This window comes from Triturus cristatus, chromosome 1_2 (assembly GCF_964204655.1).
Source record: "Triturus cristatus chromosome 1_2, aTriCri1.1, whole genome shotgun sequence".
Lineage (NCBI taxonomy): Eukaryota > Metazoa > Chordata > Amphibia > Caudata > Salamandridae > Triturus > Triturus cristatus.
In genome coordinates, this window is record NC_140580.1 from 589,572,568 (window position 1) to 589,597,261 (window position 24,694).

The 24,694-nt window shown below is 44.1% G+C and overlaps 1 protein-coding gene across 17 annotated transcripts in view; it reads right to left on the minus strand.

Annotated features, from left to right (window-relative positions):
* The window catches only part of STN1 (STN1 subunit of CST complex), a 480,640-nt gene that overhangs the window by 226,325 nt on the left and 229,621 nt on the right, over window positions 1-24,694 (minus strand). For all 17 annotated transcript variants that reach the window (XM_085606821.1, XM_085606864.1, XM_085606874.1 and 14 more), the window contains one exon: window positions 4,192-4,263. In XM_085606821.1, coding sequence (XP_085462947.1) covers window positions 4,192-4,263 — 72 coding nt within the window. The remainder of the gene's footprint in view (window positions 1-4,191; window positions 4,264-24,694) is intronic.

Consider the following 24,694-nt stretch of genomic DNA (forward strand, 5'->3'; position numbering starts at 1 on the left):
TGCTGGGATTTGAGGCAGTGTGCTCCCACCCTCCTTCTGTCAGGATATTCATCATGTTTTGATCCTCTAAATAAGGCCCTGCACCTATAACGAGGCGATCCGTCTTTTGCAGAGCTAGCCTTATCATCAAAATCCTAATGAAGTATTGAGCTCAAATGCCCCGATGGAAAATGACTGAGAGACGAAAGCGATGCCTCAAGAAGAATTAGGGGACTTTAGGATAGTTTAGGGCTCACTCTTAAACGTAATCAACTAGTATCTGCCAATTTGTTTCTGCACCAACAAGGCACCTTGGTGAAGGAGAAACAAGGTAATCCTGTTTTTGAGTTATAGCACATAACGTATGTTCTACCTATGGTGCTGGTGAGTCCTGTTAGTATTAGTGCGTTTCCTGTACTGCTACAGGGAAAAGCATTTGAAATAGACGTGGGTACCAACAGGACAGTGTTCCAAGGGGTTGCTTGAATACCCCTGAACGTATATCTGCACTGTATTTTTGACACAGAAGCATTTCTTCATGTAAATATAAAAGTACAAGAAGATAAACAATCAATGTTCTATACAAATGTAACTCATTCAATAAGCAACAGCTGTTCAGCTACACACATTTCAGTGGCGGTTTGTGAACTTCTGCCTCTCCTTTACTCTTCTAACATTCCATTCATCACACATTACAATAGCTATACCTTGCAGTAGTGCTATATGATTACACACATGTTTTACTAAATTATAAAAAACTAATAGGATTTAATACTGCATAAGAGAAAACCTTAGGTGGAACAGAGAGGCAGTAAGAAAATACATGAGGCGGAGGATGGTATGCATGGAACCAAGAGTTTAGAGTTTGGCCAGGAAGCAAGGTTAGTCCTCTATACAGCTTCATTTATCCATCAGCTATATAAATCGTTTTTTTAAATTAGATTTTATTGGGTTATGCCAGATTATAATCATAAGTAATATACAGGTGAGACTGGTGAAGGAATTTGTTAGCGTCAACATCAATTGCCATATTACGCATTATTATTAAAAAAACTTGCTAGGGATTAAATGTAGAAAACATCTGGCACCGTAATAGTCAATGTGCTCAGAGGGCGCAGCAGGCATACCCACGGCACAAACAGGGAATGCACGCTGTATTCATAATACGGTCCATGGGGTCGTATTATGAATACAGCACACTTTCATTGTTTGCGCCGGGCCACGCCTTTCAAAAGGTGCATCATGCACAAAAAAGGAAAGTGCACCATATTACAAAAAATGCGATGTGAACTCGCACTGCCTCCAGGGCAGCGCATTCAAGTTAAATACCGAGCAGCTGTTGAAAAGCTGTTCAAAGTTTCGCAGTGCAGGCGGGGTGTCTGATTAGAGATCCCCTTGCAGGTGGGTGCAGTGAGTGACTATACCTTCATGCAGCGGGGTGTCTGGGGGGTCCATGGGACACCCTTTCTCATCCCCAGAGGGCTGCCTTTAGGTGGCGCACTGAAAGTGCGCTACATTTTTGTGGTTCACTTACAGTGTACATCCTAAAGGAATGTTTGCCTCTACGCCCACGTTGGTAATATAGTGTGGATGCAGAGGCAAGTGATTCCCTCATTTGCATGGGGCCACGCCCGATGCAAATGTGGGATAGACCGCTCATGATAGCGCTAGAGGTACATGTGCGCCAATGCTATCAGTATTACAGAAGAGGGCACACAAGTGTCAGTGACCCCTTCTGTAAAACCAAAGTGCTCCGGGGGTACAAAAGTGGGCGCACAGGTCCGTTGTGTCACCTGGGGCACTTTCTGTAATATGGCCCCCGGTCTGCACATGAGCATAGTATTGCTGGGTAGTGCAAAAAAAGGTAGGGAAGAAAGCTATGTTAGGTCGATGGCAGTCCTAGAGGTTTCTCAGATGCTGCATGCAATGCCTTTTTACAGTCCAAGACATCACTGCAAGAATTCACATTGTAGTATTCGTCTGAAGATCATTGGTCTACTTCTGTTTTTAGAGTAGGATTGAAGGAATTCTAGACCCCTGGCTCCTGTACTTGAAGGATAGTGCTCCAGGGCTTTTGGCCCCTGACTTGTGCTTACGGAATGAGGAAATAGCTACTAAGAACACATTAATCTAGTTGCACTCGGAAGTAACCAAAATGCAACATGTGCAGCTTGATACAAAAGCTTTAATAAATGAAAATGCCTAATGGGTTGCAGCATGGATATACAATGCAAATCATGCAAACCTTTCAAACACATCCTTTTAAGGAAGCAAGGTTTTCATATATGTCAAATATATGATTTAACATTTCAAAGAGCCTGTGAAAACAGTGAGCAAACTAAAGCATATATTTAAAAAACATCAGCTTTAGAGCAGAAACTGAGTATGCTGTACTGGGATCATACACACCTAATGCAAGCCTATGGCAACAAAATGCAGCCTTCTGGTTAAATATCCTAATGGAGCTGCTGCAGAGGCACAAACAAATAGTGACTATCCAACCAGGGCAAATATTCGAATAGGGTAGTAAGATAGGAACAGAAGACATGCTACTAGTGCATTAGTTTAAATTAGGATATTGGTAATACAATGGATCGTGTCATCAAGGAGATGATCAATAGTTTTATTGATAGTTGTATTAATTAATTAGAATTAATTAATTAGAATTAAAAAGACCAAAGACCACGTTATCAATTATGGCATCTCGAACATAATTACCCATGTAATGTGTAATGCTCTTAGTGAAGAGCTGGGGGAAACCACATCACACAATGTGTGCACGATTGCCAGTAGTGACCAAGCCAGCACATCAGGGAAGATTACCATGAGTAATGTCATAAAAAAACTTCATCAAGATGTTTAAATACCACTACATGAGTAATTAAATTAAGGAAATTACATTAGCAATACATCTTCTCAACTAAGCATGCATTTTCTTTTATCTATTCGTTTTAACTATACATATACAACTGTATTTATGCAATAATTTTGTCTTCAGAGATCAGCTTATTAGTTCCTGGAAATGTACACATTTTGCTATTATACACACACTTTTCATTTCTGATTTAAAATACTTAATTTCCCAAACAAACAATATATTTTTCTGTAAAATGAAACATATTTTTTGCCTTAAAATACCAGTTTTCATTTTCCGTAAATATACATTTAAATCCCTAAACATTAGCAGGTAATTTTCATCCAATACTCATATGAACAAATGCTTAAGTACAGCCTCTGCCTTAGATGGCTATGTTTTGCCATTACACTATGCCAAGGACTGTCACCATTTTATCAGTAGTAAACACCATATTACCAAGGATGCCCTAATATTACACTGATAGGCACCATTAAGCCAGGCTCCTCCTTCTGCTACGGCTGGACACAATACTGCCAAAGATGGCCATAATATGTGCTTGAACACATGATTTATATTATACCAGGTGTGGACACCATTGGGCTACAGTTGGCATAATTAGGCCGCAATCATGCTATGGGTAGACACCATAATACTAAAGATGCCCACAATAGTTCAAAGATGGACATTATGATGCCTGGAGCGACCACCACTGTGCCATGGAGAGGGAACCATCATTACATGGGAAGCCACAATTAGACCACAGATACTAAAATGATGCCTATCAGGCCTACCGTTATGTAGCTACACCATTATACAAGGTGGGGTTACCATTATTCAGAAATAGTCATCATTGTGCCAGAAATAAGCCCCATGGTGCGTAGGGACCAGCAGTTGCGCTGCCTTTGGCTAGGTACACGATATACAATGTGCATACATACATCTCTTATGAAAAGTCAATACACAAGGATAGCCAAATTCTAGGCACACTAAAACCTACATTCACACACTCCAAACCCGATCCCCTTGGTCAGTCAGAAAGGCCTTTACATACCTCCACTCCCACCAAGGCCTGTGTCCCATACTGTTATGTTTCTCCACAGGAAGTTTTCATACTTACATCCTGCTCCTCCAGTCCCGCAAACTGCTCCAACTAGTTTTTGAGCCCCAGGCCCAACACAGTGCAGCCGACAGCAAGGCATTGTGCAACATGACCAATCATCATGCAACGTTTCCCCATAGTGATTGGTTGTGTGAGGAGACAGTCATGCTGCCAGCAATATAGTTGGCTTAATGGTCATAAATGCATTATTGTTTATCTGTAGCAAAATGTGATAATAAAAGGCCATGTACTGTACCAAAGCATGAATTCTCAAGCAGACCGCTCTTCTTCCAGCAAGTACAGCTTATAACACCTGTGCTGTCATCCACTGAAATAAAAGAAGAAAGTCAAAGTGGAATCAGTCAGCTACTGAGAATTGTACAAACATTGTTATAACTTTGTCCTGGATTTTGGGTGCTAACTGTCCCTGGTTCATTGTTGAAAAACAGAATAACAATGAATTTTAAAAACACCACAACCTTTGTATATATGTGATGGAGCAGGGTTTTGCAAAAAGAAACCTGCTCGAATTGACACCCCCATAATACTTACTAACAGTGTGCAGTGTAAACTAATGTGCAAATCACATGAAAATACACGGGAAACTGCTTTGCGCATGTGTGCACTAATATGAACTAATGCATGAAGGAACTAGGCCACATTTTACATTGCGCTTCTAAAGAAACAAAAATAATGCATGACTAGGCCGCATTACGCATCTTGCTTTGAAAATAATAATAAATAATGCCGCTTTTGCTTAAAGCTTTGCTAAGAAAAATATTAACATGGGATCGTGCAAAGGTGGGTGGTAAACAATGAAAAGTGCATTTCCATGTCATTAATAAATGCTTATGTTTTATTCATCATAGTGAGCCGAATGGGCCTGCATTTTCCTAAAACTGACATGATAGATGAGGGGCTGGAGGAAGCATGAACAATCAAATAAATAGACAGAAAAGCTGAGCGCTGCAGAAAAGCATGAAAAAAGTCAAGGTTGATCAGCTACGGAAAACGTTTGTCTGCCAAGAAGCGAAATTAGCTGTGGGACCCAAGACTTCTTCAGCGGACGTAGCAGGAAACCTCATGTGAAATGATAAAATGTTACATGTAAATGTACTTGCATTCACTAGTCGTTAATTACATTATGAGAATGGCGAATAAACAAAAGACTGTAGAATTTTGAATGTGATCACGGTAGTGTGATAGACCACCTCTCAAACCATCCAATGGGAAACCAAGTTCTGTAAATTGTTTCAACTAATGTGGGTTGGACATGTAGGTTTTAGGGTATAACTGGGGTGCCTTTAAGGGTGTGGTTAGAGTAGATCGTCTGGAGAGGAGAGAAGGGTGATTCGTCGCTGTCCGTCAGTTTGCAGAGAGGCCTAGCTGTTCTTTTCCCTGTCCTGTTCCTGAAATCTTTGTTCCCTGTCTCTATTTCAGGGGACCCCCACTACCTCTTTGGCCATGGGGGTGGTATTTCACTGATCCTTTGGGTTAGTATATCTTCATGATTTGTACTTTGCATAATCATTAGCAAATGTATTTTTGTCTCTGAAACTTATGTCTCTTCATCTATCCACTCCTTCACATGTATATTGTTTTACATTATTTTGCTGAAACTTATGGCTTTTCATCTATCCACTCCTTCATATGTATATCGTTTCACATTATTTTGCTGAAACTTATGTCTTCATCTATCCACTCCTTCATATGCATATCGTTCATTTTGATGAGTATGACACTGTTTACATTATTTGCTGATGTTTTCTCTCCCTCTTGTGAGAGTTTAATTGTTGGCTTTGTAACCTGTATGCAATGAGCATTGATTTAACACATAATTTTGTGATAAACTTTATAAATCGTACAAAGTCTGATTATTTAGCTAGCTAGATAGTACTATTATTACCACCAACTTCTCAACTAATTGGTCCATCGACCAGAGGAGAGAGTTGATATACAGGTTCAGTTATGTATTTAAAAAGTTAGATACGAACATGTAAAAGAAAACACCGAAAACGTCATTAAAACTTGACCCCCTACAAAGCTAATATGCGGCCCTCCCCAGCTTGCGCGCGTTGCTCTCATACCGCTGCGGACTTCTTTTTATGTGGTCTGGCAATGCCCCGTTATTGAGCCGTTCTGGAGGGGAGTGGAAGAGGAGCTCACGGGCTCCCTGGGTTGGGTGGTCCCCCATGATCCGCTGCGCCTGCTGCTCGGGGTGTTGGATGGCCTGGACGGATCCCAGGCAAATAAACGCCTACTGAGAACGGCGGTGACGAAACGGCACATTGCCGCATTGTAGTCCCAAGCCAGACCACCCACTGTGCGGCGCTGGAGGTGGGGGGTGGATTGGTGCGGAGCCTTGGAGGAGCCCCTTTTTGCAGCCAGAGGTTGTCCTGAGATGTTTGGCAGAGTATGGGGTAAATGTTTCAATCTCCTTCCCCCGAGAGTGCCCGATTGCGTGAGAGATAATGCTAGTCCTCATAAAATGGTCTATCTGTTTTTTGTGAGCATCAGCCTTGATATTTTGCCTATACTTCATCTGACTAATGTATTGCTCTGCTACCGATGTAAGTTTGTGTTGGCATTGATAACTATAAATGCAATAAAGTTTGCTATCAAAAAAAAAAAACGTGACCCCCAGCGCAACAGGGATTTCATGAGTTGGGTGAATGTGTTTGGGCCATTTGTATGAAATGTTATTGAGTATCGACCCCTGATTAAGTGTAGCACTGGATCACATGTATTTCTTTATTTAGTGCAATATGTTATTACTCTTATTAGCACAGATATCTGCTGAATACATAATAGCTGGCTGAAAACATGCGACTAACGTTGTTGTTTAAGATTACAACGTGAACTGCGGTGGCGCAAATGAAATCAGGTTAACATTTCAAGTTCAAACTCACCACATGCACTTCACATTGGATCTAGAGTATAAAGTAACAATACTTGTCCTCCTCCTGTTAAAAAAGTAGCTGTAGACTTAGTACAGTAGTACTTGAAAGAGTAGTGAGACCAGCAGAAGTGCTGCCATCAGTAGTAGAAGCAGTTTTAGTAGTACTAAAATTATATTTTTAGCAATTTTTGGTGGGTATTTGTTTAAGGTGAACCTAAGTCCAAATAGCTACAGACGACATTTTATTAAACGAGAAGCATCTTTAAGGTGAGTTGCTAAACACAGAGCAATATTGTGATTGGGATGTTGTGTAAAATTAAGTTTCACAGAAACCAGGATGTGATTGATGGTGAAGTGGTGTGGGGCATAGAACTGGGACAGTACACTTATTCAACAGCACGTATTTGCAAACTAAACATTGCAAAGATTACAGTTTGGGGCAGAGGACAATCAAAAGATTTACTCACCAAACAACTATTTTGCACGTTCACAAAGCAAATGAGTCCATTAATTTTAGCCAGAAATGAATAAATCTTGCCCTAAAACTGCTGCTTCTGAGAGGATGAGGACAAAACAAGAACAACATCAGCAGAATTATAAGAAAACACTAGACCCTTCCTAATACTGCATCCCAGCCGGTATCTCTTCGACAGTTTTACTTTAGAGGGAACCAGAACTTAAAGAACCAGCTTATACATACCAAGATTGACAAACGTACGAGAAGTGTTGAAGTCAATTCTAGGTGGAGTCTTCTTTCTCTCAATGGACATCATCCATGGGGCTATTGCACCATCTCTCAATTCACATCCCCTTCAGAGTGAATGGTTGTAAATGGAGACAAGGTATGGAAACAAACATAACTTTCCAAACTGTACCTCCTTTTTCTCCGTGCTGCCTACGTTACCGAGGTATGACCACGAGAGCAATGAAGTTAAGGAGAACAGTTTGCATACACAAATAGCAGGACCCTAGGCTTGGGGATTAAATGAAATAAAGGCAAAGACAGGGTAGGCACAGGTAGAGCAAGAGCACAAATAATCCGTGCAGATTGTGCAGAATTGCGTTTGTATGTTTATCACATAAAATCCAAACTTCTTGATTTACCCAATGATTTAGTCAATGTGTTCGAGGTCTCCAGATGTTTTTATTTTTTTTTGGAATGTATTTATTTGCATTTTCTTCGGTACATTACAAAACCACATCAGATATTCAAAACATCTCATTTCTGTTTTCAATACAGGCATAGCAGAGTCCGGCAATAGTAGCACATAAGGTATCAATGACTTCAAGTAGTTACTGTCAACGAGATCTTCCTTCCCGCACCCTCTCAACTACCCTGTGTCCCCCCCCATCCTACTGCGAGTCCGTGAGTGCAAGACCATAATAATTTAGCCACGGCTTCCATATTTTCCAGAATTTTTTAGGGCACCCCCTCGCTGTATAGGTAGTTTTCTCCCCCAGCATGTACATGTCCATACCTTTCCGCCATTCTTCTATCGTTGGGTTGATCGCAGCACCCCATGCCCTTGCCAGGTCTCTTTTAGCTTCCACCAAACCCAACTGGAGCAACAACAACTTCACTTTGGAGAGATCTACCTCTGTAGGTATTCCCAGCAAGATAAACTACGGGTCTGGGGATACGGAGTCTTGCAATATAAGTTCCAGCTCCTTCAACAGTGCGCCCCAATACAACTGTAGCTGTGTGCACCCCCAGTCAGTGTGAAAGAAGGTCCTTTCCATGATCTTACACTTCAGACAGGTGGGTGACTCCGATCTGCCTATCCTATGCAATCGAGCTCTGTCGTAGTATATCCTGTGTAAATATTTGAGTTGAATCAAGCGCAATCTAGATCTAATAGCTACTTCCCAAGGATGCATCAAAGCCATCTCCCAATCCAGGTCGTCTATATCCCCCAAGTCCGCCTCCCAGTGCGATCTCAGTTTTCGCAAGTGGTCCGGTGTGTTATTCATGATTGTCCTATAAGTCCAGGACACAGCCTTCCCCCCAATTTCGTCCATCAGGAGCCTTCCTTCTAGCGGGGCATATTCTGGGAGGCCCTCCATGTCGATAGATTGTGCCCGCCAGGCATGCCTCAATTGCAGATATTTGAAATATTGTGTCTTATTCATTTCGTACTCACTCTGGAGGCGTGAGAACGTCATTAGCTCCTTACGATATATTATATCTTTGAGCTGAGATATGCCAACCAAATCCCATTTCTGAAAACCTTTCAGTTTGGCAAATTCCTGGAGTCGTGTTTCCACTCAGAGCGGAGTTTCCTTGGACACCCTGCCATCCCATATCATTCGCCTCTCTGCCTTTTTCCACGCCAGTATCACAATTTGAGTGGCCAGCAGCAATTTTGCGATTTCAGCGCCTCCATAAACATAATGGGAATACGTCCTTTTGAGGAACTGCGTGTGCTCAAGCGCATATGCGGGGTGTTCCCTATCTCTGAATGCCCATTCATTGACCACTATCAAATGGGATGCCCAGTAGTATGCCCGGAGATCCGGCAGGGAAATGCCACCACTGTATTGGTTGCATTGTAGCTTCCCCAGGGCCACTCTAGGGGGTCTCCCTCCCCATAGGAACTTTCTCAGGATGTCATCGATTTTAGTGAACACCTCTTCTGGGATAGAGTGATAAGTATTTTGCAAGACATATAAAAATTTCGGTAAGATTATCATTTTGAAGAGTGCGGCTCTTCCAAGCAGTGTCAAAGGTAGTGAGGCCCATCGATCCGCGTCTACACAGAATTCCCCTAGCACCTTATAGAGGTTCTGCCCAAGGGCCAGAGGCTTATCCAGCGTAATGTAGATACCTAGGTATTTGATCCCAGTGGGTGCGACTTGAAGGCGGCTAGGATAAACAGTATTTCCAACACCCTGCCCTGCCGGATAAACACATGATTTTTCCCAATTAATTCTATACCCTGCATACGTGCCATAATCCTCACAGCTCAACATGATATTGGGGAGTGTCATTTCTGGACGCGTGACATATAGCAGTATGTCATCAGCATACAGAGAAATGCGCTCATCACGGTCATCATCGTTGTTCACTCGAAAGCCGGAGATGTACGGATGCGCTCGAATAACATATGCAAGGAGCTCCAGAACCACTGCGAAAAGCAGCGGGGAAAGGGGGCAGCCCTGCCTAGTGCCCCTTTCTATTGGGAATTTCCTAGACGTGGCCCTGTTGACTCTGACCCTCGCTAACGGTCCTTCATACAAAAGTGCTATCCACCTCCGAAACTCCGGGCCAAATCCCATCTTATCCAAAACGGCCATAAGAAACGGCCAGTGGACCATATCAAACGCCTTCTCGGCATCAAGGGACAGTATCAGATGTGGGTCAGTCCTGTATCGCACCATTTCCAACCAATTAGAAACTCGCCTGAGATTCAGTCTCGTCGAAGTCTTAGGCATAAAGCCTGACTGGTCCCTATGAATAAGTCCAGTAATGACCCGAGTTAGTCTATTAGCCAAAATTCTGGCCAGAATCTTAGTCTCCATATTTATGAGGGAGATGGGACGATACGAACCGCAGCTCTGTGGCGGCCGCCCTTCCTTAGGTATCACCATTATAGTGGCCGTCCGGAGATCTTCGGGAAGTGCACCCGTTTCCCTCGCCTCCAGGTACATCTGCAAGAGATGTGTGCTAAAAAATGCCCCATTTTGCTGGAAAAATTCCGGCGGGAGCCCATTAGGACCCGGGGACTTTCCTGTTTTCATCTGACCTATAGCTTCTACGATTTCTTCCTTTGACAGTCCTGCCTCCAGCGTTTGTGACTCATTAGACTCTAATCGTGGGAGCTGTATAGATTGTAAGAATATGTGAATCTGCTCAGCGTCCGCAAGGGGGCGTTTCGCATAAAAGGCTTCGTAATATCCCGCAAAGGCGTGCGCTATTGCATCTGGGGTTACGTGGATCGTACCATCCTCCATTTGTATTCGAGCTACCCATCTGCTTTCAAGCTCTTTCTTGCTGAGCCATGCCAGCAGTCTACCCGTTTTATCACTTGCATCATATAGTCTTCTATGCATAGCCTGTATTGCATGTTGCGTATCCCGTTTGGCTAGTGCTAGGTATTCCTGCTGCAGGAGCTTTAGCCCTCTCAACTGGCCGGGGTTGTCACCTATGATGACTCGCGATTCAGCCCGCAGGAGCTGGGCTTCAATTCTTGCTCTCTCCTCATTCTCCTTGCGTTTCTTGTGTGCAATAATATTCTGGGCTCTGTCCCGAAGGACCGTCTTATATGCCTCCCACAAAACAATAGCGGAATCCACTGACCCCACATTCTCCCGGAAATATAGTTCCGTGTCCACTTTAATCTCGCGGGCTACCTGTGGGTCCTGTAACTCCCAAGAGTTCAATTTCCATTCCCAAGATTGTTGTTGTGTTCCAGCCCCTACTGTCAGCCATAACGGTGAGGTATTCAATCCTTTGTAGTTCCCCTACTTCCCCCGCCAGGGCGAATATGTAATCTAATCTAGAGAAGGCCCTGCGGCCCCTGAATAAAAGGAATATGCTTTTGTCTGGGGGTGGTGTCTCCGCCACAGGTCAGTGAGTGTCAGTGTATCTGCGAACCTTTTGACTGGGGTTTCCCTGGGACCCCCCTGTTGGGCTGTCGTGCGATCCCATGTGGGATCCATCACATCATTAAAATCCCCTCCGATAATGTGGGTGTGGGAACTGGCTTCAAGAAGAATGGCCGCCAGTTTGTCCATCGTTTGCTTCTGTAACCGGGGGGGTGCATAGACACTAACAAGGGTGATCTGTCGTCTGTCCCAAAGCCCCTGTACTGCCACATATGTTCCATTAGGGTCACTCCCAAGTGCGCTCTATACAAAACGGCGGATTTTTCCTTATTAATATGGCAACCCCCCTTGCCCCAGTGGAGAACCCCGCATGTGCCAGTGTGGTGTATGGTCTACGACCCAGAAAGTTACACTTCGTGCCCCTCAGGTGCGTTTCTTGTAGGAGAATCACGTCCGGCTTTAGCTGTTTATAGAACGACGCTACCAATCCACGTTTGACCTTACTCCCCATCCCCTTGACATTCCACGATAAAACAGAGTATGGGGTCTGATTAGCTGTCATCCTTGCTAAATCCCATCGTGCAGTGGTCATCCCTCTGCCCCGTGTCCGCCTCCCCCCTCAAAATGGCTGCAACCAATACATTCCTGCTTTTTCAAAACGAACCATCGTATTCCCCCCCACCCTCCTCCCCACTCACCCAAGTGACTCTCCCTCGGGTCAATATGACCAACTTTGTCATCTGGATCAGGAGAGGTCCGTCTCCCACCCCTCAAACTTTAGGCCCGCAAACTCCCCCTCTCCCCCCTCTATGAGCTACCCCTCACCCCCAAGTAAACAAGATCTCAGTCACTTACAATAAGAACAAAATCCCCCCACCCAGAGGTCTCCAGATTTTAACACGTTTGTCTACAGTTGGGGACAAGGAGGTTCCATTAAGGTCAGGATTTGAAAGGAATGATTAATTGTTCTGTTCAATCCAATGTAGGATGGTAAGAGATTTGAATGCATGGCTTCTTTATGAAAAGTGCTGGGGAGAGGCCTTATTGTGGATAAGGAAGTTGCACTGATGTCGTTGGTTTAAGAAGGGAAGGATCTGTGGAGAATGTTTAAAGTGTTTGTCTTTTACCCCAAAGAGGTTGGAAACGCCCCGGAAAATCTAATCGCAGGAGGAGGCGTGATGATCAGTGCTAAAATAAAGAAAACCATCAATAAGTCTGATATTGTTTTTAGCTGGATGATACAAGATGTTCATCCTCAATGGTTTAGGAGCTGTGCTTTAAATCATCACAGTGAGGTATTAGAACAAGGCAAAGTTGATTGAGTTACTAAGTGTGCATTTAAGCAACTGCTTGTGGATAAAGGAAATATCTTCCCACTAGTTTTTTATGTTCTATTGAGGTGGACGCTGTTGTATTACAAGCACTTAGAAAATGGTAAGAAGAATGCGCAGAACCCGTTTTTCACATATGCAAAATAGTCAAGGTCAAAGTCTTGAATGAGAACAGATATAAAATTTGCAATAAAGACTGCGACCGACAGATCAGGAAGACCAGCTTGCATATGATATACAGGAGGTGGCTTACTGTGGTGAGATTTTTTTTTTCTGAGCTTGGTTGGGCAGATTGATCTTTGTATGTTGGCCATCTACCTCTGGAAAATGTGTTAATAGGATGTGTCTGTGGGTTCTGTGAACACAGAGCAACCAGTTGTGTGTGATCCATTACAGTAAATGTTCTGGGAAGAATGCTTTGCAGTACTGGGGTTAGTGTGTATGTTGAGCTCTTCAAGAATAGGGTAGCTGCATAGAGTGTTTGTGGTAGAGAGATGGAGAGTGTGGTATGCAGACTTTGTATCATTCATGCAAGTAATCCAAAAGTTCGAAGTCAAGTCAGATAATGTCGCAGAGTGGACAAGAGATGTGTGCTCTTGTTCGTAGTAAGGGTGCTGTAATTAAATAAAAGTCACATATTCACACCTCTTGCTTGAATAATTTTGTATGGGTAGCTGAGTCATTCTGTGGAGAGTCAGTTTGTGTGCTGTTGTTTTAATGTAGTTTGACTGGAGTGGGACGTTGTGGCTATTGGGAGAGGGCGAAGTGGGTGAAGGTTAACTAGTGGTGCTGTAGTCTGAATAGATGCTAGGTATGAAGTCTGTGCTAACGTCCAAAGCCACGGTGGAAGTCTTCAGAAACTTCGGAGTATCAAACTATGCGATGCAGCTAAGGAGGGCGATATCCGAGTATTGGATAATGACCAGTACCATTGAGGATGATGTGCAGCTAACATTTCTGGTTATTGTCATTTGAGATAGTAGTTTTTTCTCTCTAATAGATTTTTGTGTTTTTGCCAAATTACTTCATCAGTCATGGGCCTTATTCTACATATATGTGGGCAACACTCACCTCATATTTGGCTGATCATATTTCTAATGTACACAAAACATCAGTAAGGATCGACAGGTTTTGGCCAAGTGGCTACCAATTGTGCAACAGAGAATTGCCACCAATATTCTCAAGCTTAATACTACCAAAACGGAAAGCCTGCTTACCACCTCGGACGGTTCTGGTTTGAACGATGTGTTCTGGTCTCTAGGAGTTAGCCTGCTCACCCTGCCATGGCAGTTTGTAATGTTGGTATTTATATTGACTTAAATCCGGCTTTCAACCCCTTTGTGGCCAGAGTTGTCAACACCTGCTTTGCACAGCTCAGAATGTTTTAACAAATAGTCCCCTTCATTGAAACACAATTACATATTTTTGTAATAAACGCCCAGATTCAATACAGATTGGGTCTCTAAACTTTTCTGTACTGAGAGCTACTTATGTTCAATGAAACGCATTGAGAGCTACTAATATTAGTGTTGTATCATTTTTTTTTAATTTGTATAATAATTCAACCAAGCAAAAGCTTTCTAATGTAATAAGCTGGGCTGCACACAGGTGAGCTACTCAGGAGGTAGCTGGTGAGCTACAGTACCATACGAGCTTCTGGTTGGAGACGTCTGAGTCTGTTAGACTATGCACATTATATCTACATTGACTCACCGGTAAGGGTTTCCATCCTCATCAGTTAGTGTAGAATGCTGCTGCCCTGATGGAACCACCCCCTCCCCTCTTCTCATGGCTCACAGTGGACGGAGTGATGTCCTCATTTGTTTTCTGACGCAGGCTGCTACTTGATTTTAACAGCGCCACTCCAACCCTTTGTTTTGTTGTCGACGCCTGGCTAGACCCTCTTTGCTTATCCTGGTTCAAGCAGGTTTCAGGCGGCCAAAGAATTGATTTTTCGGCCCTACATAATGACTCCTTTTACATTCCTGGCTCCCTACAAATTCAGATGTGGAGGACTCATGTCGCCCCCAATTGATTTCTTGGTGTTCTGTTTCAGCAAGTGCCATGTGTAATATTATATCTATTCCCTGTGCTTCTCCTGGAGCAATTTAATGATCCCCTTGAAATTTTTGTTGCTTAAGGAGTTTTTACTCCTTTCAATATACCCCTTTCAATCTATAGGTTGTGATTCGACTATCCTATGAGTTTTATGTGTGCCATTATGTACATGTACCTCATAATTTAACCTCTATGATATTATAATATACCTTTTCATTAATTGCCACTTCCTGATTTTCTCATCTAGAGACTTATGTGATGGTCTTTAAATTAGACCAGCCTGCTCCAGCATTTGGTGAGCAACGCAAGTACGAGACTTCACCCAGCAGCACCACCTAGGCCCTTCTTCTTCTTATTATTATTATTAATAATTGCCCCCTTTTCTGTGTTTCTAGTGCCTGCACATCATCCGCGCCTTTGGCACTGCCAGAACCCACCAGAACAATTTTCTATAAGACATTTTTGCAAGTTCAATTTCCTACATTTATTGTTGGTGCTTTCCGCCTATTCCTATCCTCTAATTAGTTCTTTACTCTTTTATTTCCAGCCCCTTAGTGCTCTTAATTTTGTCAGCCCTGATTATGACCTTCAAATCATTTAACAAGCATTTGCAATGCAATAGGTATCGCATTTACGCGAGTTTGAGCTATTGGCATTGTAAATCACAATACCTTTTATATATGTGTTGCTTTTGAAAACCCAAATAAAAGGCATTGTCATTCATAATGCCAATAGCTTAAACTCTCGTAAATGTGAGACCTATTGCATTGCAAATGCTTGTTATGCATGTGGAGGTACCCATCCATTTAGGACAAATGGGGTCAGCTACTATTTAGCATAAGGTTTCATTAGCTTGGCATTCTATGTAAAGACCTGAATCTTTATTGGGTACTATTACAATGCTATTCGTTTTTTTGCAAATTGATTTGTAAATTTGACCTTAAAAAAAGCACGTTTGCCCCTTTCTTTTTTTCAAACCTCCCTCCACCTCAACTCCTTTAGAAGAGGTCTGGTGCACTCATTTCGCTCACTTCCTACAATTCAACTTTGGTTATATTTCAAATAGCCATTTGTCTGTGCTGTGTATATTAATCGTGCAGTTATAATAATTCAGTGATGTCAATTACTGGTATGTCATCAGGATTAAGGTCATATAATATGACTTTATTGGAAGATTTAGAGTCGACAGTCATATGATATCACAACCTATGATGTCATTAAGGTCGAAGAGTGTAGGAAGTCACTTCCACTACCCCTGGCATTTTGGTGAATTGACGTCTAGGTGAGCAGCAGAAAAGAAAACTTTGCTGATTAAGGTAGATTCTAGAAAAATGTGCTCTCATTCAGAATCTTTGATTTTCACACTCACATCCTTAATTCGACCCATAGACTACACTATAAACTCACAGTGTCCATCCACATACATGTCAACAGACCCGGTTTAGTCCGGAGACTACAATTTTTCAAGCCAAAAATCTGTTTATTTTACCTGTCTTGCACCTGAAATTGCCTCTGAATCAATGCACGTCAATGTAATCTACCGATTTTTTTTGTCAAAATCTCCAACTTTCCACCTGCAAAATGGTAACATGTACGCACACGCATACAAAGGGAAGAGCCTCCTATTTGACCATCCAGGAAGTGCTTTAAGGCCTCAAGGCGGTGTGTTAAGCGCTACACAAATATTCCAATACAGTACCATTTTGCAAAAGAAACTACAGAGCTTCGGACTGACCGTGGTGAAAGATCCTGCCATAGGCTACCATTGGCTCTAGCAGGAGCCTGCTAAGCTAATACATTGCTCACCTGCAGAGATAGCCCTGCACAGTGCTCTGCCTCCCCTGATGGATCTTGTGTCTGCCGGGATCTTGCAGGCGCCCAAATGTCACCGAGATGTCAATGTTATGTTGTGTAGGAAATGTAATATGCCAGCGGAACTTCAGCATTAATCTTCGCCCACTGTGCTGTTGGGAAGTCCTTGTCCGGAACTGGCGCACTCAGTATTCGTGTGTCGTCGGCACCAGTTCTTGTTCATTTTATGCTCAACGCTTCCGGACGCTGCACCTCGCGCGCACACTGTGACTCGAGGCCGGTGCAGCCAACGGGAGGTAGTCCGCAGGGTGGGAGAAGGTTGCAGAGCTGTGCTGACATGCATGTTGAACTGGTATTTAATTGGTTCTGAAAGGCTGTAGGATCGGAGCAGAGGTAAAACCAGGGGGTTGCCTCTGCGCCCCGAGAAAAATACCGGTACTTTTTTATCGTTTTAAATTTCTTCAAATCCGCTGAGACGATAGATTAAAAAGAACTTCAAATAAAAGAAAGTATGTTTGCATGTTTTTTAGCATGGCTTTTCTGTTTATGTTTAATTGTCAGGTGGGGTCATTGAGGCAGGTCTGGAACACATGATTAACAAAATACTAATGGTACATTACTTCAATCATATTACGGTGAGAATAATTATGTAAATACGTTAACTGTGTGGTGTGCAAACATAGGCATTTCGCTTCATAGTTCTCTCACCTCAATCTGCTTCAGTAGGGAACCAAAGAAACAAACGCTTGTTCTAATAAATACTGAAACACTTCCCAACAGTTTGTCGAGCGGTGCCGCATAAAAGAAAGGTGCCGCAAACTCTATTTTTTCAATATTTGATGCGTTTAGTGAGCAGGGCAGCATGTCGTCTGTGCCGCACTGCTTATTAAAAGCATAACATATTGAACAAGCGAAAGCGCCGCCAGTGTGAAAAATAGTGTGTCTGTCTCACGCCGCGAGTAAAGCATCCAGTCCCCGTGTGCACATCTTCTGTCCGTCTGCGTGCACATCTGGAATCCGTATTGATTCCAAAAGGCCCTCGCATGGCGAGCGCAGCACGTGCGCGCTGCTAACGCCAGGCGAGACCTAAAAAGGTCGACGCACCTTCAACTCCAAAACAGTTAGACTCCATGAACATTTTCTTCTCTGTACACTTTTGAGTTCCGAGTCCACTGTACATTTGAATACAAATTTTTCACTTTTTTTCATGTTTGTTACACAGTTTGATGATCTTTTGAGCACTATATGAAATATACGACTGAATAATAAATTGCCCTAAGTCTATGAATTCAATGTGTCTGAAATGGTTTATTGTTTATCAGTAATGATTACATTTTGGATTACTAATGCATCAGATTACTTGGTAAATGTGCCGCTGTATCCTTAATGTTGTAGCTTGCCCATGGTTCTAGTGGCAGCACTCGTTTAGCTTTATAACAGATTTCTTCAGGGGTTTCCCATAAATAGTACAATGTGTGGATCATTATGACCTCACATATGGATAACCGTACACTGAGTGGCAAAGCCATCCTTCTGAGAGCCCAACTGGAAGGGATGGAGCAGAGGGCGGGCAGGGGTGGCTGGGCACCAATTGTGGAGGTTGAGGTCATTTGCCACTGGTGTCCTGGGGTCCGTCCATCTATGACTCTGCAAACTGGGCTAAATGCAACTCCTTCTTGACTTGACTCTCAGGGTAGCTCAATAGTGATCCAACAGGCACAATAATATATTGTTCAGCACAGTGTATATCTTTTATGTAAAAAGTAAGCACCTTTAATCTCACAGCAGAACTTAATACAACATCATTAGATGAAAAAATAATACAGTGTTACAATCTAAGTTGAGTTTTAACAGTAAGGCACTACATCCCTCACCAAGCCCCCTTTCCTCACACGGGAAGATATTTGATGCCTATAGTCCTCAACACACCATGGTATATGGTATAGGCATTGATCAGGCACAGGTGCATATAGAGACAAATGTTCGCCAAGATCAAAAGCAACTCAGTTCAATGTCTTTTACCCTTCTAGATGAAGCCTCAACTGAGCAAAGCCTACTAGCCTCCGCGTTAGTCTCTTGTCCCAGGTGCAGGGCAAGTCCTGTGTTTAGCTGCTGGTCATTGTGAAGCTGTAGCAGTGCAATGGGTGTGGTTCAGGCTCCTGCCCTCACTGCAGCCACTCCTCTCCTGATTGGCTGCGGTGACAGCTTCGCCTTGGGACATTATGTGGAATGAGAGTGGTGAGACAGTTCTGCATGGAAACAGGAATTTTCAATGATGTGGCATTTTCTGTTGGTTTGGTTGTTTGGGGTTTCTCTTAATTTTACCTTCTGCGTGATTCCAACAGAAGACCCCTACTTGATTTGGACCCAGTGCATAATTTATAAACTAATAAGAGCCAGTGACCACATTTTTTCTCAGAAGACCACACAGGGTGCTGATCAATGTCTGGATTGACGAATACCCAGGCTGCGTAGTCTGGTTTCCAACTCATGCCTCTTTCTTCCACCACCAAACACTCGCTGCACCTTTATTTCGCTCTTGCAGGTTCTTTTTCACCCCATGCTTTCCTCCCATTATCGCTATTTTTCCGTCTTTCTCTTCATGCACGGGTTCAAAGTCTGATGAGGGAAACTAAGTGCCAGTCCCCAAAAACGAGGGCCAGTGGGAGCCACTAGGAACCACCGGTTCGAAGTAATCACGGTTTGGACCCTCCCCGTTAATCCACTGGGTTCCACTATTCTGTGCTCATTTTGGCTATAGGTATCCAGCCCCCACAGCTGATTTGAGGGTAGGAATGATTGTGGAACTAAGTGGAGACACTGAAAATATCTATATTGGCTATTTCATGATGCAACATTCATGTCATTTTTTTTACTGCTTTTTTTTTTTTTACTTTCCTTTTAGCCTGGCCTTGTATACTTATTTTCTCACATCTCCGCTGCTGGAGAAGCCATCCTTCTTTCCTCCCACTGGGTGTTTTCATCTGAAGGATGCTACTGGATATTTCTGTTTCTCTCATCCCATTTCCCCCTTCAACTTTAGGTGTTCCATTCTGACTCCGACTAATTCACATCACAGTGTTACTCTCGAGGGAGAGAGTTGGCTCGCCTTCGAACTCAGAGCGAATCTGTTCTTTGCCCACACACACATTTCCCCCAAATTATCTGAACAAAAATACAAATTAATATATTTTTATCACGATTTTTTGAAAAACGTGGCTAATGAGACAGCTAACGCCACACGAGGTGGAAGGGGGCAGCCCCTTAACATTTACACATATAACAAACCCACTAGGTGGAGCATTTCACTGCAGGGAGCTAACTGGAGGGCTTCGTGAATGGATGAGTTCCCCACAAGTTAAAAGTCCTGTAACCTTATTTGCCATTTAAACCAGCAGTTTGTTATTATTATGGACTTAGGGGCACCTTCTGGTTCTGTAATCCTATCTAAAGTGGTTTGAATAGGTTGCCTTCCTGTTCCAAGGTAAGCATTGTATACGCAGACTAGGAAGACAGCTCAGGGTGTAGTAAAGTTCCCTAGATACAGCGCGTAGCCAGATCTGGCCATTGCCTCAACCTTGGATTGCCTCCTGAAGCCTTGAGGACTATACTGCCTGTCTCCTAAGAGTTGTTTATGCACTTTGTTTTTCCTGTAAGGACCTGGAGTTTTCTCCAGTCTGATTCTTGAATCCCCTCTCAACAAGCTTCATTCTGGAATCTGGAGGGACAAAACATAGTGGCGGGCCTTTTCCATGAAGTAACCGAATGCACCACCTCGAAGTCCTGCTTTTGACGGGTATTTATTCAGGGCTCGGGATTATTAGGGCTCCCGGTTTTATGGTATTTATTTTTGGGAAATTTCCGTCTGTATTTATCCATATTTATTTTTTGTCAACTTTATTATATTTATTAGGGATTTTGGGAAAAAAATAAAGCTGAAACTGATATTTTCCACATTTATTTAACCAATAAATATGCAGGCATGCTTGAATGCCTGCCAGGTTTCAGTGATATGAACACCCGCAGAAGATAAATCAATGCACTTATATGAAAATATGCACATTTCAGCATCAGCTTTGTGCATATTTACTGCTGTTTAAGCCTCTTTACACACATTCCTTTCTTGTTTAACCCCCTTACCTATCAATACACACAGTCATTGGCCTGGCAGTCATGGTGAAGTGTATTTAGAATCACTCAAAAAGCACCCAATTTCCGTTTTTATCCACATTTAAAAATAAATACAGACAAGAAAATAAATGGTTTTCTGTCTGTAGTTATGTGCAAAAGTCTGTAAAAACGGAAAACAGGGAGCCTTAATTATGATAAATATATGAGGGAACTGAGAAGAGCGTCAGCACCACCACTGTTTAATGTGAGACCAGCACACCGAAACATCTGCATTCAAAAGAACACAATCCAATCCTCAAATGATCATCTCAAGCCCTGTGCAATGGCATCCCTTCCTGTGAAACCACACAGCCAATGCTGTGAAAATGAAATGACAAGTAAACCCCTAGCTGAAAAACATCCAGGTACCAATCTCGTAGGGAAGACCCTGAACTTGGGAAGTGAATTACCCCCCACTGCGGATGTCAAACAGCGAAAATGGAGATTGACACAGAGCTAAGGAAAGCTGATCAAACAATACTTTTTATGATATATGGGATCCTGGGATCCTTTATGAAACCCAGTTTCACATTTCCTTATTATATGTGACTTAAGATGCACATAGATGCCTGTATAAAAGCAATGACATAGCTGCTCAACTGTAATACCTTATTATAGCTGAGTGCAGATGTTGCACCGGGCCAACTCTAGTGCGGTGTGACCGGTGCCGCTGCACCTGGCGCTGATCTCGTGGGGCGCCGTGTTTAGAATTAACACTGGGTTTAAAAAGCACATTCAGCAGAGTCCCTTGTGTACGCAGCAGTTTTCAGGCAACAATAAAAAATCGAAAAATAACTGGTGATGAATGTTCCTTCTCGTGAGAGATCAGAGTTTTGTCTAGTGGTAATTTCCACTTGTGATAACGTAGCGCAGAGGGTAATATGCCTGCTGTAAAGAACGTGCACCACACAAATCATCAAACTGTATTTTATATGGACTGCTCAGTAGGGTACTGCTTTTGTTACAGAGATCCTTTTATTACTTGCAGTTCATAAATTACAACCCTAATATAGCAGTGAGCTGTGAACTGCCATCAAAGAGCTGCATGCAGGAGGAGGAGCCAAGATGGCGACCGGGACGGCAGCGTAGACTCCCGGCTCCGTGAACCTCCGCATCCCGCACGGATATCCTGCACGAGATCCTTAACCTGTGCTACGCGGTCGTGTTTCTGAAGGAGAGTGGCACCCGACTGCGTGACTCCGAGGTTTCTGGCTGCGGTATCGCCGGAGAAACGAGCATTTGAACTTTGCGGCCTGTGCTGCCCTGGAGCCGGGACCTCAGGTGGACGCCGTGGCCGGGTGGCAGTTCAACAACAGCGGCCTGTTGTGACTGGGCGGAGGCGGTCCGCCGGAGCGGTGCCAAACTCGGCCTACATTTCGTCGTGGTCGTTTCTACTGTCAAGTGTAGCGGTCCGAGTGCATGCCCGTGGGGGCAATTCTCAGATCCTCCGGTGGCTGCCCCTGCCTTTGATGGTGAGCTGCCCGGCTGCCGCCCGTATCCTGCCCTGATCATTGCGGGCCGCCCCTGGCTTTTTACGGGAGCGGGTCCGTAGTGGGGACGACTGTTGCCCGTGACCACGCAACGGATAACTTTTCGCCTGCCCCCGGAACCCGGTCACCAGCGACGTGGCCATCGAGACGCTTGTCCCAGGGTCCCGGCCCCGGTGAGGGTCGGGCATACTTGGCGGCCATCTTGTTGCGATGAAGCCTACCATCCTGTCCGCTGGGTCGCAGCGGGCTTGTGAGAGTGCGACTTTTGGGAGTGTGGCGGCGCGATCGCAGAGAGCTGTGCTGGGGTACGGCGACCTCCTCGAGGCCCTTGGTGCTCTTCACTCCTCCTTGATTCATGGTGTCCGGGTCTTGGGGAGTAAGCTCGACGGTGTGGCGTCGGCGTTGGGGCAATGGCGGCCCGCCTGTCCGCACGTACGTAGGGACTACCCACACTGCGCACAGGAGGACACTTTGGCGGCCACCCCTGAGGTTGGTGCACGGCTGGACACTCAGGCCAGTATGCTACAGTGTGTTCGTCCAGCTGAGGGCCTGATCTGTCCCGGAGGCATTAGACCTGAGTGGGATGTGGTAGCCTCGTCCCGTACGTGCCCTCCTGCGACCCAGGGACAACTCCAGCAACTATTGTCTGCTTTGGCTGCTTCTGCCTTCCTGGACCTTGAGTGCAGTGCATATCCTGGGGCAGCACTGGGAAGCCTGTTTCTCCACGCTGCGGACTGTGTTGATGCTCAGAGACTTCCACCCCATCTGTGTGCGTCGCTTCTCGGACGTTTTTGGACAATCCTCTACCTTGTAACGTCGGATATGGTGCTGGGTCGAGGGGTAGGCATGGGCAGAATTCCAAAGAGTGGTCAGGGATAAGGCTGATCCTTCAGGGGTGGTCATCTAGTGGACGGGCGGGCTCAGGGGTTGCGTGCTCTCCTGGCATAGCTAACAGCATAATAGGTGCATAGTGCTCCCCATCTTTCTTGAGAAGATCGCTTTTGTGCTGTTTATTGTTCACTTTGGGGGAAACTTACCGTGCGGGAGGGAGAAGCCGGGGGTATGTTTTGAAGGCCCTCCTCCAGTTTATTAATACGTTCTCCACCCCCCCGTCTGGTGGGGTTCTTTTCCTACTTCTTTTTCCCTCTTCTCCTATATTTCGGGTCTGGTTCCAGGGCGACAGGCACACTGCTGGGGGGGGGGCCGTACTCATCTGCAGAGGTGCAGGGTGGGGGGTTGGGGGAGGGGATTCTTTCGTCTTTTATCTCTTTTTCCATGGCCTCCTTTTTCTTCTCTGATTCTTTTTGTTTTTCTTTTTCTGGGATCAGCGTGATACACCTCCTTTGCTATGACTCGTTGCCGCTCCATGTGTACCACAATTTCCGGGGTGCTCTCCGGGAGTTCTGGCGGGGGACTGCAGGCGCAACTGCTTATGATACTCTTCCTCATCCTGATGTTCTTGTGTTTGCGCTATTGACCTAATAGATTGCTGTAAATCGTTTACGTCTATTACTCTGCATACCTGGAATTGCTGTTTGAAAATTGTCTGGCACCTGATCCTTCTGCCTCGTTTCATTATAAAACGAAAACCTTTTTCTCCTGGTGCCCTACCTACGCTGTTCACAGTAATAGCATCACGACTCTGCTCCCCGATGTGCTGCCTGTGTTTACACTTGCCCCTTTTTTTTTTTTGCTCTGATTGCTTAGCGGCCGGCCCCGGGGGGTTGTAGGCCCATACTTGTTCTCTATTGAACTGTCAATAAAGGTTTTAAAAAAAAAAAAAAAAAAAAAAAAAAAAAAGAGCTGCATGCAAACCGCATGGTATAGGTTAGAATGTTATGTTTTTTCCCAGTATTTCATTATCCTAATGCTACTTAAAGGGTCAATTTGTGTAGAAATGCATTCTTATTAGTAAAACGAACCACTGTGATACATTTTAAATCCAGAGTTTGTGCTTCTGCAGACCAAACACTCGAAATATACCGCCTGCTAGTACCGGTAACATATTACTCCTATAACTAACCTTGTAATCCTCATTGTCTTATGTGACAGCTCCCAATGACTGATTTACACAGTATTATTCATTGGCTCTGGATAATGTGAGTGTGAAGGAAAGTGCTCTGACACCCTACACTTGTATGAGTAGCGCTGTAAAACAAATGAAATGCATGTGAGAGAGGGGCCATGGAGAGACGAGGGGCACTAGTGGAGCATGGTGGTGAGTGAATTCGTAGAGAAGGAGGTTTTTGGAGGAGGGGCGCCAACAAAGATTGCCGCACTTGGCACCACCAGCACTAATGTCTGCGTTGACATCACAATGCCTGCTGCCAGAGCGAAGAGTGAGGGTAAAAGGCAGGACTAGACATTTAGCATAATTAAAGCTGCAGTTTAAACGGCGAAAATTTAAAATGACTTTACGTTTTCTGGTCTGTTTTTCTAGATGAACAGTGATAA